General features: G+C 30.0%; 2 protein-coding genes across 11 annotated transcripts in view; both read right to left on the reverse strand.

Annotated features, from left to right (window-relative positions):
- LOC107443695 (LMBR1-like protein) overlaps window positions 1-4274 on the reverse strand; it is a 52766-nt gene extending 48492 nt beyond the window's left edge. For 2 of the 10 annotated variants that reach the window (XM_071187922.1, XM_016057643.3), the window contains exons 1-2: window positions 4137-4261; window positions 3933-4034 (exon numbers count right to left, since the gene is read on the reverse strand). In XM_071187922.1, the coding sequence (XP_071044023.1) occupies window positions 3933-3992 (60 nt within the window). In that variant the 5' untranslated portion in view covers window positions 3993-4034; window positions 4137-4261. Of the gene's footprint in view, window positions 1-3932; window positions 4035-4103 lie in introns of all 10 variants that reach the window. The other 8 variants (XM_016057645.3, XM_016057641.3, XM_071187925.1 and 5 more) reach the window with 6 other exon arrangements.
- An 8659-nt stretch (window positions 4275-12933) lies between these two features.
- LOC107443697 (long-chain-fatty-acid--CoA ligase 4) overlaps window positions 12934-14874 on the reverse strand; it is a gene marked incomplete in the record, with an annotated part of 46553 nt that continues 44612 nt past the window's right edge. The window contains 1 exon segment of the mRNA XM_016057647.4: window positions 12934-13680. Coding sequence (XP_015913133.2) covers window positions 13499-13680 — 182 coding nt within the window.

Below are 14874 nucleotides of genomic sequence, written 5' to 3' on the forward strand. Positions count from 1 at the left end.
AAAAAAAAAAAAAAAAAAAAAAAAAAAAAAAAAAAAAAAAAAAAAAAAAAAAAAAAAAAAGCGGGATATTTATAAAAAAAAACTAAACTCTTAGAGAATCGGAGTTTTTGATTGAAAAGCTGAAATTCTCATCACTGTATAAAGGTCAACCAGTTTTATCCCAAGGAAATGATTTTTAGAAAAACTTCAGAGGGAGGAATAAGGACTTCAATAATTTCGCTTGGCCGAAAATTAAATTCCTCATAAAAAATTTTAACTTGTGCAAAAAACAATTTCAGCAGAAATTAGCGGGGAAAATGGAAAAATCTGAAAAAAAAAGCGGAAATCCGCGAATTTGAGGAAGAATCTCATCCCTGTTTTTTAAAAAATCAAAATTTCTTTAATTTTATAAAATACATAGCTTTTATTTATTTTTCAAGCATTTTATGACCAAAAATTTTTTAACAGCTGGCAGTTAAAATAATAAACAAGTTAAAAAATGAATAACAATTGCATACTAAAACACTTTGTTTGAGAAGAAAAATACAATTATAATATATTATATACACTTCCCTCACTTCAGAAACTAAAATAACAGCTATAGTTCAATAATTTAGGCAAATAAGTGTAGTGAAACCCAAGTTTATAATTACAGTGTTCTCCCAAAGCATTTTTAGAAGGGCGGCCCGACTTGTCTGCCCTTTGATCTCTACAAATACACCTTTTTTTGTAAAAATAAGCTGCCATCCTTAAAAAATACTACCTTTTTATTCATATTCTATTTTGAAGAAAAATTTACTAACTGTTAAAATAATAATTACACACAAAAATTATCTGTGTTTATAGGCAGGGGTGACTGCGAGCCCAACTGAAAAATCCTGAAAATTTCTTGAGTAAAATGACTCATTTAAAAAAATTTATGTCTTTATAAATTTAAATGCAGCATAATTTAAATGAATAATTATGTATAAGTTTACTTTTATCTCTAATCACATTTTTGATTCTACCAAAAAATATTTACCAATGAAAAAGATGCCAAGTATAAAATCTAGTTCAAACATTTCAAATAAAATATGCAAGAATTTTTATACATAAATGTGATCGATGATTTCTAGAAACTTCTGCACCTTGGATTTCCGGATACTTCCGGATAGTGGTTAGCGAAAAATCCAAATTTTTTCCAAAGCACAATTATTTCTGTATAGGTTAATTCTGATTAATTCCATAGGTTTAATTCCAAAATTTGGATTGGTCTCCTAACCAAACTATTGGGACCATATTTCCCAGATTGCAGCTACTCTCTACATTTCGGGAGTCAGAAATCCGAATCCGTCGAAAAAAATGGCATGTTCATTCAGAGAAAGCGAGTTTTTTGTTTGATTTTGTAACTTAAAATATCATCGGCACTTATTAATTAGCATATTTGAGGTCACACCCTGGTGCCGTTAAGATGGAGTCCTAGAATGTGAAGATCTGATCATTAGATCAGAAGTTATTCGGGGTGGTCCCTTTCATTTTAGCACTGTATATATAACAAGGAATGCAGAAAATTTTAAGCACCTAATAATCCCTATGAACAAAGTTTCTTTTTAGATCAAAATTATCCCAAAAATTGTAGCTTTTTAATAGTACAATAACTTTTACAAAATATTTTTGGAAGATAAAGTTTACATATAAAAAAAATTCCTTTGATTTTACAAAATTCTTTAATAAACGAGCATATAGGTTATAAAATATTAGAAATCAAAATATATTGAAATAGTAATAATTCATCGAATTAAATTTAATACTAATACCATACCACTTATAAACTAAAGGATTTCAAACTATAACTACACAAATAGACATATGTTTTTACACCAGAAATTTTGTAGGAATTTTTTAGACCAAAAATTTCCCCATGGCTGCGTGAATTTTCTTTAAATTAAAGCCTCGTTTGCACGGTCAGACATATTCTGCTCCCCTGAATATAATTTGTGATAACAAATATTGAGAATCAATAAAAAAAAATTATAAGTCGGGATCAGACAATTATTGGTGAGCACTTTAATGGTTATGGATTTTTATTGTTGCAATTTGTCAAAAAAAAAAAAAATTTCTGCTATCAGTTTTTTCTTTATTTTTGCAGCTCATTATCCATTCAACTTCAAAAAGCACACTAAAAGATGTGTTGAAAAGAAGAGAGCAATTAAAAAGAAACAAACTTGGGTGAGAAGAGTAAATTATGAATATTAATGAAGCTGAAAATTAATAGTGGTTGAAAAGAATACCAGAAGACATGTTTTGTTTCCCTTTACTTTAAATTAAAAATGTTCCTATTAACAAAATCTACTGAATTCTGTTCCTTGTTTTATATTATTTTTTTTAATAAATTGGATTAATTTACTTTTGGATAATGAAGCTTTTTATAATGTTATTTTTATCTGATTATCTGCTCAGCTAATTCTTTGCATCAAATGAAAAAATCAATAAATAAACATGTCCTTATTCAAGAAAGAGAAAATTCAAATTATTCACTACTCACCTTTATTCATTTTTTTTTTTTAACATATATAAGTTACACATGTTATGATGTTTGCTACCTGAAAGACTTATTATCCAAAAAAATCACTTTTTATGACTTGTTGAAGTCTTGCCGATTAAGGATAGGTACAAGACTATATTTTAGAAATGTTATTGGAAATTTTTTTTCTACATTAAAAACAAAAAAATTTTATAAACATATATATTAAACAAGAATATTTAAAAGATATTATTGATCTTACCAAATTGACAAAGATATGTAAGGAATTGAGAAAACTTTAATGAATTCATATTACAGATGTAAATTAGAGAACAGCATTGAATTTCACTTGGTGGAAGGACCCTGAGGCAAACACTTCCATGATTAAAAAATCTCAATTAATTCTCTTATTTTTATCAAATCAAATAAATGAAAGAAAGACGATAATTTTGAGGTGATGAAGCTATGGGATAGTTGACTGCTCGGGATTCACATGAAAGTACATAATTGGTGAATGATCCCCCAGTCAAGTACAAGGATTGTGATACTGATCCATAAATAGAACAATGCATGGACATTATCAGCTTAACAGTGACAAAGAGGTGATGATGCTTTAAAAGAGAAGAAAATAACAGGAGAAATAAAATTTCCTTTTGCTATTGAGAAAAAATTTTGGCAATGTTTAATAAGGAAAAAAATCAGGAAAATTCAAGAGATTTTTGGTTCAATTTCCAAGAACAAGGGATGAAGCCTGAAATCAGAAATCTCTCATAAAATACCACACATTAGCCCGTGTGAGTGCAAGAATTCTTTCTCTCAAAACCAGATTAGTGGATTTGCAAGAAATTAATCTAATATGCAAAATAAATAGTGCTTTTGAAAGTTACAGACTGACAAAACAATACCCTGCTAGCATTGGGGTTCAATCAGTTTGGAAAAGAAAAAAAATCTCATTTTTAAAAGAGAAAATTATGCACTTTTAAAAAACACCTAATGAAAAAAGCACCTTTAAGGGATTTAAAAAAAAATAAGAAGAACTTTTTAAAAACACTACACACCTTGATCCAGCTGAAATTCCAACCTTGTTATACAGATCTACATAATTTCTAAAGTATTAATCTATCTAATTGGGATCGGTTTTATCCGAACTATCATAAACAAATACATTAAAAAGCAATACCACATTTGTCTAAATTTCCCCAATACCTTTAGAAATGCTAGACATTTGAAATTAGATTAAAGCAACATCTAAATTCATAAAAGTTTTCTTAAAACACAAAACAAAATATTTACAATTTAATACACTCATAATGATTCAAAACAAAATCAGTAGATAGAGCAAATAATTCCCATTTGACAAATTTAGTGTATAGCATTCTAATTGCAAAAACACTTAAACTCAAAAACGCTTAGGAATGAAACAAACCCCGTGAAATAATCAATTTCTTACAATTATTTCTCTAGTTTTCTCATGGAAGGCTTTCCATTCTTCATGATCTTGATCTTCCATTTCAAATTAACTTCTCAACGGTAACATGCAAAATCTGTCATTCTAAACGAATTAAAAATTTTAAATCAATGTCATTTAACAATCAATAATTAATTATAGAATATATTATACTTAGCATGCCTACGATTTTGTCTTATTTTTTACATTTTGCTGTGCCCTGTCAGCGATATTACACTTTCAAAATTAAAAGTTCAGGATTTCCAAACTTTCAAACATTATTGTTTACCTTCACACCGGACTTGCGCAAAACGCACAATGTGTCATCATATTAAACGAGCGCTCGTGTAGTATTAAGGGGTGGAGCTTAAGATCAAAAAAAAAGGGGGGGAACATTAAGGAGGGACATGGATGATTGAAAACCTAGGTTATACAGGCCATAGGTCAGACTCGTGGTCTGGAGGAACTAAGAACCGGCTTTACACAGCATTCTCAGAAGTGTTTTCATTAAGGAACCGTTTTCGCTGCACTCAATTCACGCTTCTCTGATCACCATCTAGAAAAAAGGAGAACCTGCTGGTGGGTGAGTATTTCGCCGGAGAATATATTTCGCCAGGTTCTCATTCTTCCTCGGCTGTAGTGTAAAGAGATAATCTCAAATATGCTAATTAATTAGTGATGATAATATTTAAAGTTACGAAATCAAACAAAAAACCAACTTTCTCTGAATACCCTTACAGAAAAATTGAGGTATTTTTAAAAAGTATAAATGTGGTTGTTATTTAAATACGTCACTAGGTTGAAAAGGGTGCAAATGAATACCTCAAATATACCTTAAATATACCTCCAAAGGTATATATGTATCGACCTGATGTGTTTCATCTTACATCTGTGGAGAGGTAGATATTTACTTCTTTAAGGTGCTTTCTTTACAACCTTAGGTTATTAGTTATCAACCTGAAATATACTTTTTTACACATGTAAAAGCAATTACAAAAGCAAAATGTTTATTTTAACACTTCAGGTTATTCTGGATCTACCTCAAGTTCAAGTGTACTTTTTGTCAGTTGTAAAGGTAATTTTTTGCAAATGTGAGGTGTTTTATGTTCTACCTCCGGTTATTATATCTCAACCTCAAGTATATATTTTTATGTTTGTAGAGGTATTTTTTTTATCTACTGAAGTAACGTCATTTTACACATCAAGTTATTATAGATCAACCTCAAGTGTATATTTCGACCATTAAAGAGTTTCTTTTTTTTTTTTTATNTTTTTTTTTTTTTTTTTTTTTTTCTATAAACGTGATTTGATCGATGTTCTACTTTACGTTATTATTTTTCAACCTCAAGTGCAGATTTATATGGATGTTGAGGTATTTATTTATTCTTCTAAGGTGTGCTATTTGACACTTCCGGTTATTATAAATCAACCTCACGTGTTAAACTTGGAAATATGGGGATCTAAAAGTTAAAAAAAGGAATTGGTAAGAAAATCATATTTACAGTAACATAGAGGCAGGTTTTAAAATATTAGAATCATATGATCTTCAATAGAATTAATTAAACAGAATAAATTTTTGTTTTATTTTTCAAAAATTAAATTAACTAGATGAGATTTAATTTTCTTTTTCAGATAAATGGCATTCCACTTTTGTCATTTCTATTCAATCCTCGTAACTAAAACCATTTAAAGGTTTGACAGGTACCACAGTCACAAAATAAAATACACTGAGGAAAGTACTACCATTAACAACCTTTATAGAAATTCAAATATATAATTCTAATCTTATTAGGAAATTTTAACACTTTTCATTTTCCTATAATTGAACCTACATCTTTCATTATGGTACTTATAAGTTTGATTATTAGATTTTCTTGCTTTTTTCTTACAAATCTTTACATAAACTCAATTGGCGATTGAAATGGGCTGCAGCAGGTGGCGTAGAGCAGAACTATCTACCTATGGCAGCACTTCGCATGCTTTCTCCAGTAGCGTGTGGAGAGTCATAGAGGAAGAAAGTACATTAGTTTCTCCCTTGATTTTCATGTAGATTAAGATCTTTTAAGTTGGAAAACTATCTGGAACTGAAAACTACATTAAACATAGTTCTAAAGAAAAGCATCACGGAAATTTTAAGAAATATTTTTATTAAATAAAAAGGAAAAATATTAAGAAAAGGGAAAACATTCCGTTTTTTCTCTCTTATTGCTAAACCTACAACAATAGACTCTAAAAATATCCTCCGACTTTAATTATTTAAGATCAGGATGCGTCCTTAAAACAAAAATAATAAAATTTGAAATTGAAGCATATTTGATTTGATTTTACATTTCATAACGGTCGTTGAACAGCCGACCCAATTTTTCGGTTTTACGACTACTTATGTTCAACTCCGAAGCCAAAAGCCAATCCAGAAGACAAGGGAACTCCAGGATCAAGTATTGGGAGAAATTTGCCTTCGTGGAGGACTTTTTGATAGAATTAACCCACATTTGCGAGACATGGAGAGAAAAACCAGGAATACCTCCCATGGTTAGCCAAACGGCTAGGGGATCTAACCCATAATCCGTCAACCACTGAGGATATTTTACGTCAGCATTGTGGTTGGTGCAAGCTTGATGCGGAATTCGCATCAACCAATCATCGTTGGGATTCGAACTCGGTGTACCTCACTGGAAGGTGAACGCTCTATCCCCAGAGCCATCACTGCTCAAGCATATATTTTTTTTTATTACCGTCGTTGAGCAGCCGACCCAATTTTTGGGTTTACGACTACTAATGTTCAACTTCGTGGCCTTGTAATTTTGAACCCAATCCTGAAGACAAGGGAACTCCTGGATCGAGTATTGGGAGAAATTTGCCTTCGTGGAGGACTTTTTGATGGAGCTAACCCGCATTTGCGTTACATGGAGAAGAAGATCGCGAGAAACTCCCACGGTTAGTCTGACGGCAAGGGGACTCTAACCCATGATCCGTCTACCACTGAGGATATTTCACGTCAGCACTGTGGTCGGTGCAAGCCGGATGCGGAATTCGTATCGACTGGGATTCGAACCCGGTTCGCCTCATTGGAATGCAAACGCTCTATCACCTGAGCCATAGCGACTCAATTAAAAGTGATATTTGATTAAAAGTGATAAAACTAAATAAATAAATGTCAAACACACTTACTGACTTTATAGACACTTATAGACTTTCGATTGTCAATACACACGCCATTCGCCGGCTCGCGCGGAAGTGAGCTAATTATAATGAAGTGTACATTAAACAACCTCAAAATAAGCTAAGGTAAAAATAAACTTATATCATGCACCTCAATAAATACCTAACTCTCTAGTTGAAATAAGATAGATTTTTTATACCTCATAAATACCTTTTTTGTTATAAGTGTCAGAAAAACAACCTGTATACCTTGAAAATCAAAGCAGCTCTTCAGCCAGGTTGATTTGAAGTGAAATTTAAACAACCTCGAGTTTAAGTGAATTATTTTTCGAAAAATTATTCGCAAAAGAAATCGGCTACAGGTGGAGTAGATCTAAACTCTCTACCTATGGCAACAATTCTATGTCTTCTCCATTAGCTTGTAGAGAGTCATAAGAGAGGAAAGTACGTTGATTTTCAAATAGAGATTTAAAAGTTTAAAGTTAGAAAAATATATGGAAATGAAGACTACATTGAAGATAGTTCTAAAAGAAAGTGCAGTGGAAGTTTTAAAAATGCTTTTGACAATTAAATAAGAAAAATATTAAGAAAGGTAAAATGTTGTAGTGCATTCTCATGCAATCAAGATGAGGAGGAGAGGAAAGGGGGGTCAAGACACGAGGGCGTAATCGAGAGTTACGATCGCGAATTAAAATTGATTCCCAGAATGTGAAGATCCGATCATTCAATCAAAAGTAATTCTGGGTGGTCAGTTTTTTTATCGGCACTGCGCGTGAACCAGTTTGTATATGCAAGTGTATACACCAAAGAGTCATTACATTATGACCACCATGCTAATAACATGTAGGACCACCTTTAGCCCTCAAAACTGCTAGCATCCGCCGTGGCATTGATTCCACAAGGTGCTGATAGGTAGTCCGAGGTATCTGGTACCAAGCGCTCACCAACTGGTCCTGCAATTCCCTCACATTGCGAGGGGGTAGCGTGGCAGCACGAATTTGGTTTTCCAAGTAGGACCACAAATGCTCTATTGGATTAAGGTCAGGTGAATTTGGAGGCCAAGACATGACTTGAAAGTCACTGGAATGTTCCTCGACGATTCGACCCTTATGACATGGGGCATTATTCTGTTAGTGAACACCATATCCAGTAGAAAAAACTGTTGCCATGAATAGGTGAACCTTGTCTGCAACTATGTTCAAGTAACTTACAGATGTCAGGGATTCTTCTATGAGGATTATGGGTCCTAATGTGCCCCATGAAAACATTGTTCCTGGGCGAGAAACCATGAAAACCAGGGTGAACCCATTGGTATAGATGGAGGGTGGTCATAATGTAATGGCTCTTCGGTGTATATTTGCAGTATATTTGTGATCGTCTTCTCTAGTGCAATCTTTTTTCTTCATATTTCTTTACATCGAGATATTTATTTGAAACATTTTTCTCAATTTTTAAATGAGTAGAAGTACTTTATTTATGTCACACAAGAGCTGCACATTATTTGACTTAAATGCACAAAATATGCATTTTAATTTAAAAAAGTAAATTTTAAAAAATATATATATATTATGCAGATTTGAAACCCACAATATATTCATTCTCTTTGAAATTTTCATAAGACTTTCATACTAACTACATTTAAAAAAAATATGATTTGCTTAACTGTAGAAAGTATCACAAGAGATGAAAGCGCCAATATTGCTCCAAATGCAAATGTTATGACATACTCAATGAAAAGCAATTAAATGGAGTTAAAAAACTAAATCTGGTGTTAAAAAAAATGGAAAAATTAATCAAAATAAAGGAAAAAACAGCTAATGTTACTTGGGGGTGGGCTTGCATTTATCTGAAAAAGGTAAACCCTACGGTCAACGAAAATAATTAAGTAACAAAAGTTTTTAATTTAATATTTATTATTTTCCTTATAGAATAATTTAGCTCCCGATATTTGTTTTTACATTTCACACACCTAAAATTTAGTAATTATAACTATCAAGAAAATTAAAAAGCATTTTTTATGCAAATTTTCATTTAAAGTGTTATCAGCTATTAGACAAGTATTTCATTCACGCTCATACTTATTTTAAAAGTTACTCATTTTTTATTATCATCAATTTTTAAAATAAATATGTCTTACCTTATTGTTACACCTTACTTTATTGTAAATCAGTCGAATGAGTTAAGGAAATGGGAGATAAATAAAATGGAACAATCGTTTTTATCTCAAATTCTATTCCCTACTTTAGTTTCCTTGCACATAAGTAGCAATATTAATCACATTCTACTTTCCTTTTAAAATGTCCATAAGTCATCTCGTCTGGAATTTTGTTTGAATTTTTTTATTAAAATATTCATAAAAATCAAAGAAATTGTAAGTAGCTCAATAACTCAGGATCTGAACTTTTCCATGATTTTTTTTTAAAAAATGTTCAGTGAATTTTCTATGGTTAGAAATGGATTGGTTCCAATAATATCCTCGGGGAGGGAGCAAATTTATTGTTAAAAAACTTGTTAAATTGGGGCAAAATAATCATAAATTCGATTTTTAGGGGAAAGGGGGGAGGTTTGAAGTATAAAGTAAAGCTTATCCTAATTTTATGTCAAAAAATATACAAAGGAAACATTTTTGGTCATGAAAAGTTCTGAAGAAGGCATCTGAGGGATGATGGCTTCCATTTTCTGTTTTGCACATAATAACATGAATTGCCTGTTTTGCACATAATTTTAGCCACGGATTTGCCCGAAATGGATTTGCACATGGTAAAAATTATATAAATTAACAAAAAAGTTTTTTAGTAAATTTATTTACAATAATATACAATTAACTCAATGATTTTATAGAGAATTTAATTAGTTTAGTTGGGTATCTATTGTTTTTCGTATCAAATTTTGGAAAGAGTTTGTCTATTTGTTTTTTGGATTAATAAACATTACTACATATTATTTTAATTCTATTCATTTGATTAAAAATGGTATCTTAATAGATGTTCTTAGAAGCATTGCAATTTCAAGTAATTAGCTTATTTATATTAAAATCATCTCTTTTATTGCATAAATGAACAAAGCAGATATTTTCTTTTTTTATCATACCCAAATGCAAAAAATTTAAATTAATATTATCATCATGATTACGAAGCAAAATTGATTCCTTGGGGTAAATATTATTTAATAAAATAGTATAATCTTGAAAATTAAAGATAATTAAATCGTCAATAAATCTAAAAACAAATTTAATATTCAGAGTATAATTTTTTTCATAATAATGCACAGTGGGCCAGAAGACCATGATCTTTGGCCAAAAGTCAAAATTAAATTTTCACCTAAAATATGTGTAGGCAATTTTAATATCGCCCAAATTAAGTATTCATAATCATTCCAAACATTATAATTTTCTTTTTGGACCGACGAGAGTACAATGTAGTGAAAAATATGTTTTAAAAAAAATTTTTTTTAATGCAACTTTTAAATTTATATTTCAGAAATATATTTCATGAAATGAATTTCACCTTACTGTTGCATTTTTATCAGAGTAGTTAGTCTGAAATTATAGTACAATTTTTCAATTTGTTGGATTAGTTAATACTCTTGACAAACTTATAGTTTATATCTTATCATTTGACATTTTACAATGTTTGAATCACTTTCGAAACTTATCTCCAAAAAAGTTCCTCAAGGTAATTAGCTAAAAAATTTTTTGTTGTCATCTTTGATGTTTCTTCTCTCGAAAAAACCTGCCCCATTTTGCCCATATTGCAAAGGTGGACAAAATATACCGAAAAACAAAAATTATGTTTTTTTTTCATGTTTTCGCGTTATTTTGTAATTAATTTGAGTTTTTTTTTAAATATTATTTCGGAAATACAATTTGCTTTTCATTTTTAATATAAAATTACGAAAATTATTATATTTTCATTGCTATATGTAATTATTTAAACGTACTATATTATTTATATTTTTTGCTCTCCATATTTCAGTCGCCATTTTGTTTTTTTTTTGTTTTGGTATTTTTAGCGTATTTCAAAATTTCAACTATGAATTCAATTTACCTGCACATAAAAAACCCCAAATTTTGAAACAAATTTTATCGAAATACTAATTTTGGCCACGAAAACTTGGATGCTGGCCCACTGTGTAATGCAAAAATAAGTTAGCTAAGAGAGATGAAAAATTAGGTCATTGTGTTATTCCATCAATTTGAAGAAAAATATTTTTTCCATTGTAAAGATAATTTTTAAAATGACAAAAATTAATTAGAATTTCCCAACATTCAAAATCTCACTTAAGGATATTTTTAAAATCATAGTAATAATTCAAAAAGACATCTTTTAGTTTAGAAAGGGGAATGCTATTGAAAAGATCCTGAAAATCAAAAGTCGCAGTATATTTATTTTAAAAATTGAAACGTGTATAGAATCGAATGATTCTATACACGAGTCAATATAACGAATAGTTTAAAAGTTTCAAGTGGTTTCATACATAAATTGCTTTCTTTTTTTTCCCTTTTTTTTATATTTTTTACTTTGCTATCTATGAGCTATCTGAACATATGAGGTAAATTTTTCAATGAAATTTTTATGTATGGAATTGAATGCGATAAAATTCGAGTTGATTGAATAAATAGTTTTAATGTGACAAGGGTCTTCTTAAAAATAAATGAAAAACAAAAATAGTACATTTCATATTAAAAAAAATATTTTCAACTTTTGAAATATTAGTCCTCTTGATTCATGCTTGGTCTCATTCGATTAAACGAGAAAAATACATAGGAAATAATACCTCACTTCTCTGTGTAGCAATGTAAAATGTGTAAATAAGTGCAAGTACAATAGTGTAATTTTTGTACATAAAACGCTTATAACTTCTAAACTCTTTGTCCGATCGTATCGGTATTCATCTCATACAATTCATAGTGCAAAATTACATCGAAACATTTACATAACATTTTCAGGTAAATCCTAGATAGCAATGTAAAGTGTATACATAAATATGTATAAAAAAATAGCCTCGTGGCAAAAGTTGGTAAACGCACTTGAATAATTTTATCACTTGTCCCGTGGCCTAAATCATACTATAGAAAATTATAAAGCGAAAAAGCAATATTAATGGAGAAATGTTACCAATTCATTTAGAAAAAAAAGTAAATATTCGACATATTATTATTGATACTATAGATTCATTCTATACATGGGAGGCTAAGATAAAGTAAAAACGCCCATGAAACCTGGTGAAGCAATATTAAAGAAGGCTTTTTTAAAAACACCAAATTTTTTTTGTTTACAGGAAAATACACAGCTGAGTTGAAAATCGCTTATTAAAAACATTTTGATTGTATTTATAGCACCTCTTTCAAAAGTGATTCATCAGATTTCGACATTTTTTTTCTCTTCTTCGCTTAAATATTAATTCGCAATATCTAATAGTAAGTCTGCCTATTGAACTTCTTGTCTGATAAAGGATTCCAAAAATATATATTCAATGTTGGTTATTCCGAAACACCCTGTACATTAAGAGTAGTCATTAAGAAACACATTACTTATTATTTGAGCAGAGTTCATCTGTTTATAATACGTCTTGTACGTTAGAAAGAATTAAAACATAGTTTTTACCTTTAAAAGTTCCCATGAAGTTATACTATAGTCTGGACCTTGGCGAACAAGGAGCCATCAGGTATCCTTTGGCCAAGGTCTGGACAATGGGATAATAATAATTTCGCTTTTTAGGGGGCCGTACAAAAGAATTTAGTATTGAGCTATAGTTGTTCTTTCACGTGAATAGTGAGCATAAAAGTGGTGGTAGTTTATAGAAGAACGAAGTAATTCATAAAAAAAATCACACACAAATATTGAAACTACATGAATATAAAAATTTATTGCAATAAAATATAAATCAAGAATTTAAAACGATTGCTTTTATGTCTTTAAAGGCTTATTAAAAAACACATTTTTTCAACTTTTGTCATAGTAAAAAAAAAACTTTAGGCAGAGTATTTTCAAAACACGATCCTTAATGCTGTCTCCTGGAAATAAATATAGAAGTCGTGCCATCTTGTTAATACTTACCTTTTAGGATTATAACATAAATATTTAAGAATGAATATTAAAATTTAGTGCAGAGCGTAAAACTAAGAAACATTTATTTTAACTCTTAAAACTGATAGAAAAATCCATGGCAATATTTTTTGTTTTTAACATGTAGTTCTACATAACTGAGACGTACGAATAATGTAAAATGATATTAAAAATTTAAAGGCAATGTTTATAGTCAGTCTGTTTAAAAACTTTTCGTGAAAAATAAGCAAATTTAACTTGTAAATGCTCTTGAAAAATATTGATGTGTTTCCATTGAGTTTGATCATAATGAAGCAATAGATGGCGTCAAAATTCTGCAATCTTACAAGTTGACGTAGATCATGTTGAGCTAGTTCCTTTGTCATTGCTCTTTGAGTACATACTATCTATCACCGATTTATAATGGTTTTCTATATCTTTTCTTCGTAGCTTAAAAGCAGCTGTGACTAGGCCAGACTCAGGGCTCCATTCTTCGTGGCAAAGTCTTATTTTATTTGGTAATTCAGATCCAAACAAGCGACCTATTAAATATAAGCTTTATAATTATTTCGAAAATAATTTTCATACTTAAATTTTATTTTAGAATTTAAAAGTATCTTGCAATTTTAAGTTACAGCTTTATCTTAAATAAATAATTCCGAGAAACTAAAACGGTAGGATATTACCGGATTCATTCGCTTCAAAAATATGTCAATAGAAAAAATAATCGTAATCGCATCACTTATATAATCGTTAGGGCATTTATCACATTCCTAGGGGTGCATTCACTATTAGGGTGTTTCGATTGTCAGCGAGACCTTAGCTACATCAGACAAACTAGACGCGTTTTTAAAATTTAGACTTAAGGAACAGAATAGATATATCCGTTAGCCAAAATTATTTTCACCCCAGTCACATCAGCTCATCCTGATGCCCTGAAATCTTGGTTTATTCATATGAATGCTGAATCTGTTGTTAACGACATTAATTCCTCACCACATCCCATTGGCGCGTGGAAATGCATTTTACCCTGATTTGCTCTCTCGGCCACAGTGGTTTTTCTTGTTCTGTTTTTCATCTTTTTTTAATTCTCTTAACTACTGTGGTTTTTTAGTTTTGTTTCTCACCTTTATTTTTCCATTTTTTTGTTGGGAACTTAACTTTTCATATTTCAAACCACTTTCCTGTCTTATCATCCACGTCTGGCAAGTCTTAAATGAGCTCCTATTTTTCAGCGCTTGAAACAAGTCGACTGTTAATTTTTTTCTTTTCTATTTATATATTTCTTGAAGCGGATGAAGTGAACTTAAACAATAGACTATACGTTAGATATAATATTAATTTTTAAATAATTTACAGCTAATATTGTAACGCATTTGACAAAAATGTAAAAAATACAATTTTTCTTTTTACTTTTACTGAAAAATAAAAATTTATAGTTTGATCTGTTAGTGCGTAGTCTTCTCCCTAGACAAATATGTAGATAGCATTAAGGAAAAAATACTATTAAATCGGACTTGAAAATGTTAAGATATTAAATTTAAAAATTGTGGAAATAAAGAGAAAACACTTTAAAATAACTTTCAAACACTCTTTTTAAGACATAGGGCTAAATAGGCGATCAATTTTATGTCAGCCTAATAAGGGAAAATGGTTTTTTAATTTTTTTAGCTTCTGTTTTAATTAAAATAAAAAACAAATTCCAATGGTTTTCGAGTGAGAAAAATTCTTTTATT

This window comes from Parasteatoda tepidariorum, chromosome X1 (assembly GCF_043381705.1).
Source record: "Parasteatoda tepidariorum isolate YZ-2023 chromosome X1, CAS_Ptep_4.0, whole genome shotgun sequence".
NCBI classification, from domain to species: domain Eukaryota; kingdom Metazoa; phylum Arthropoda; class Arachnida; order Araneae; family Theridiidae; genus Parasteatoda; species Parasteatoda tepidariorum.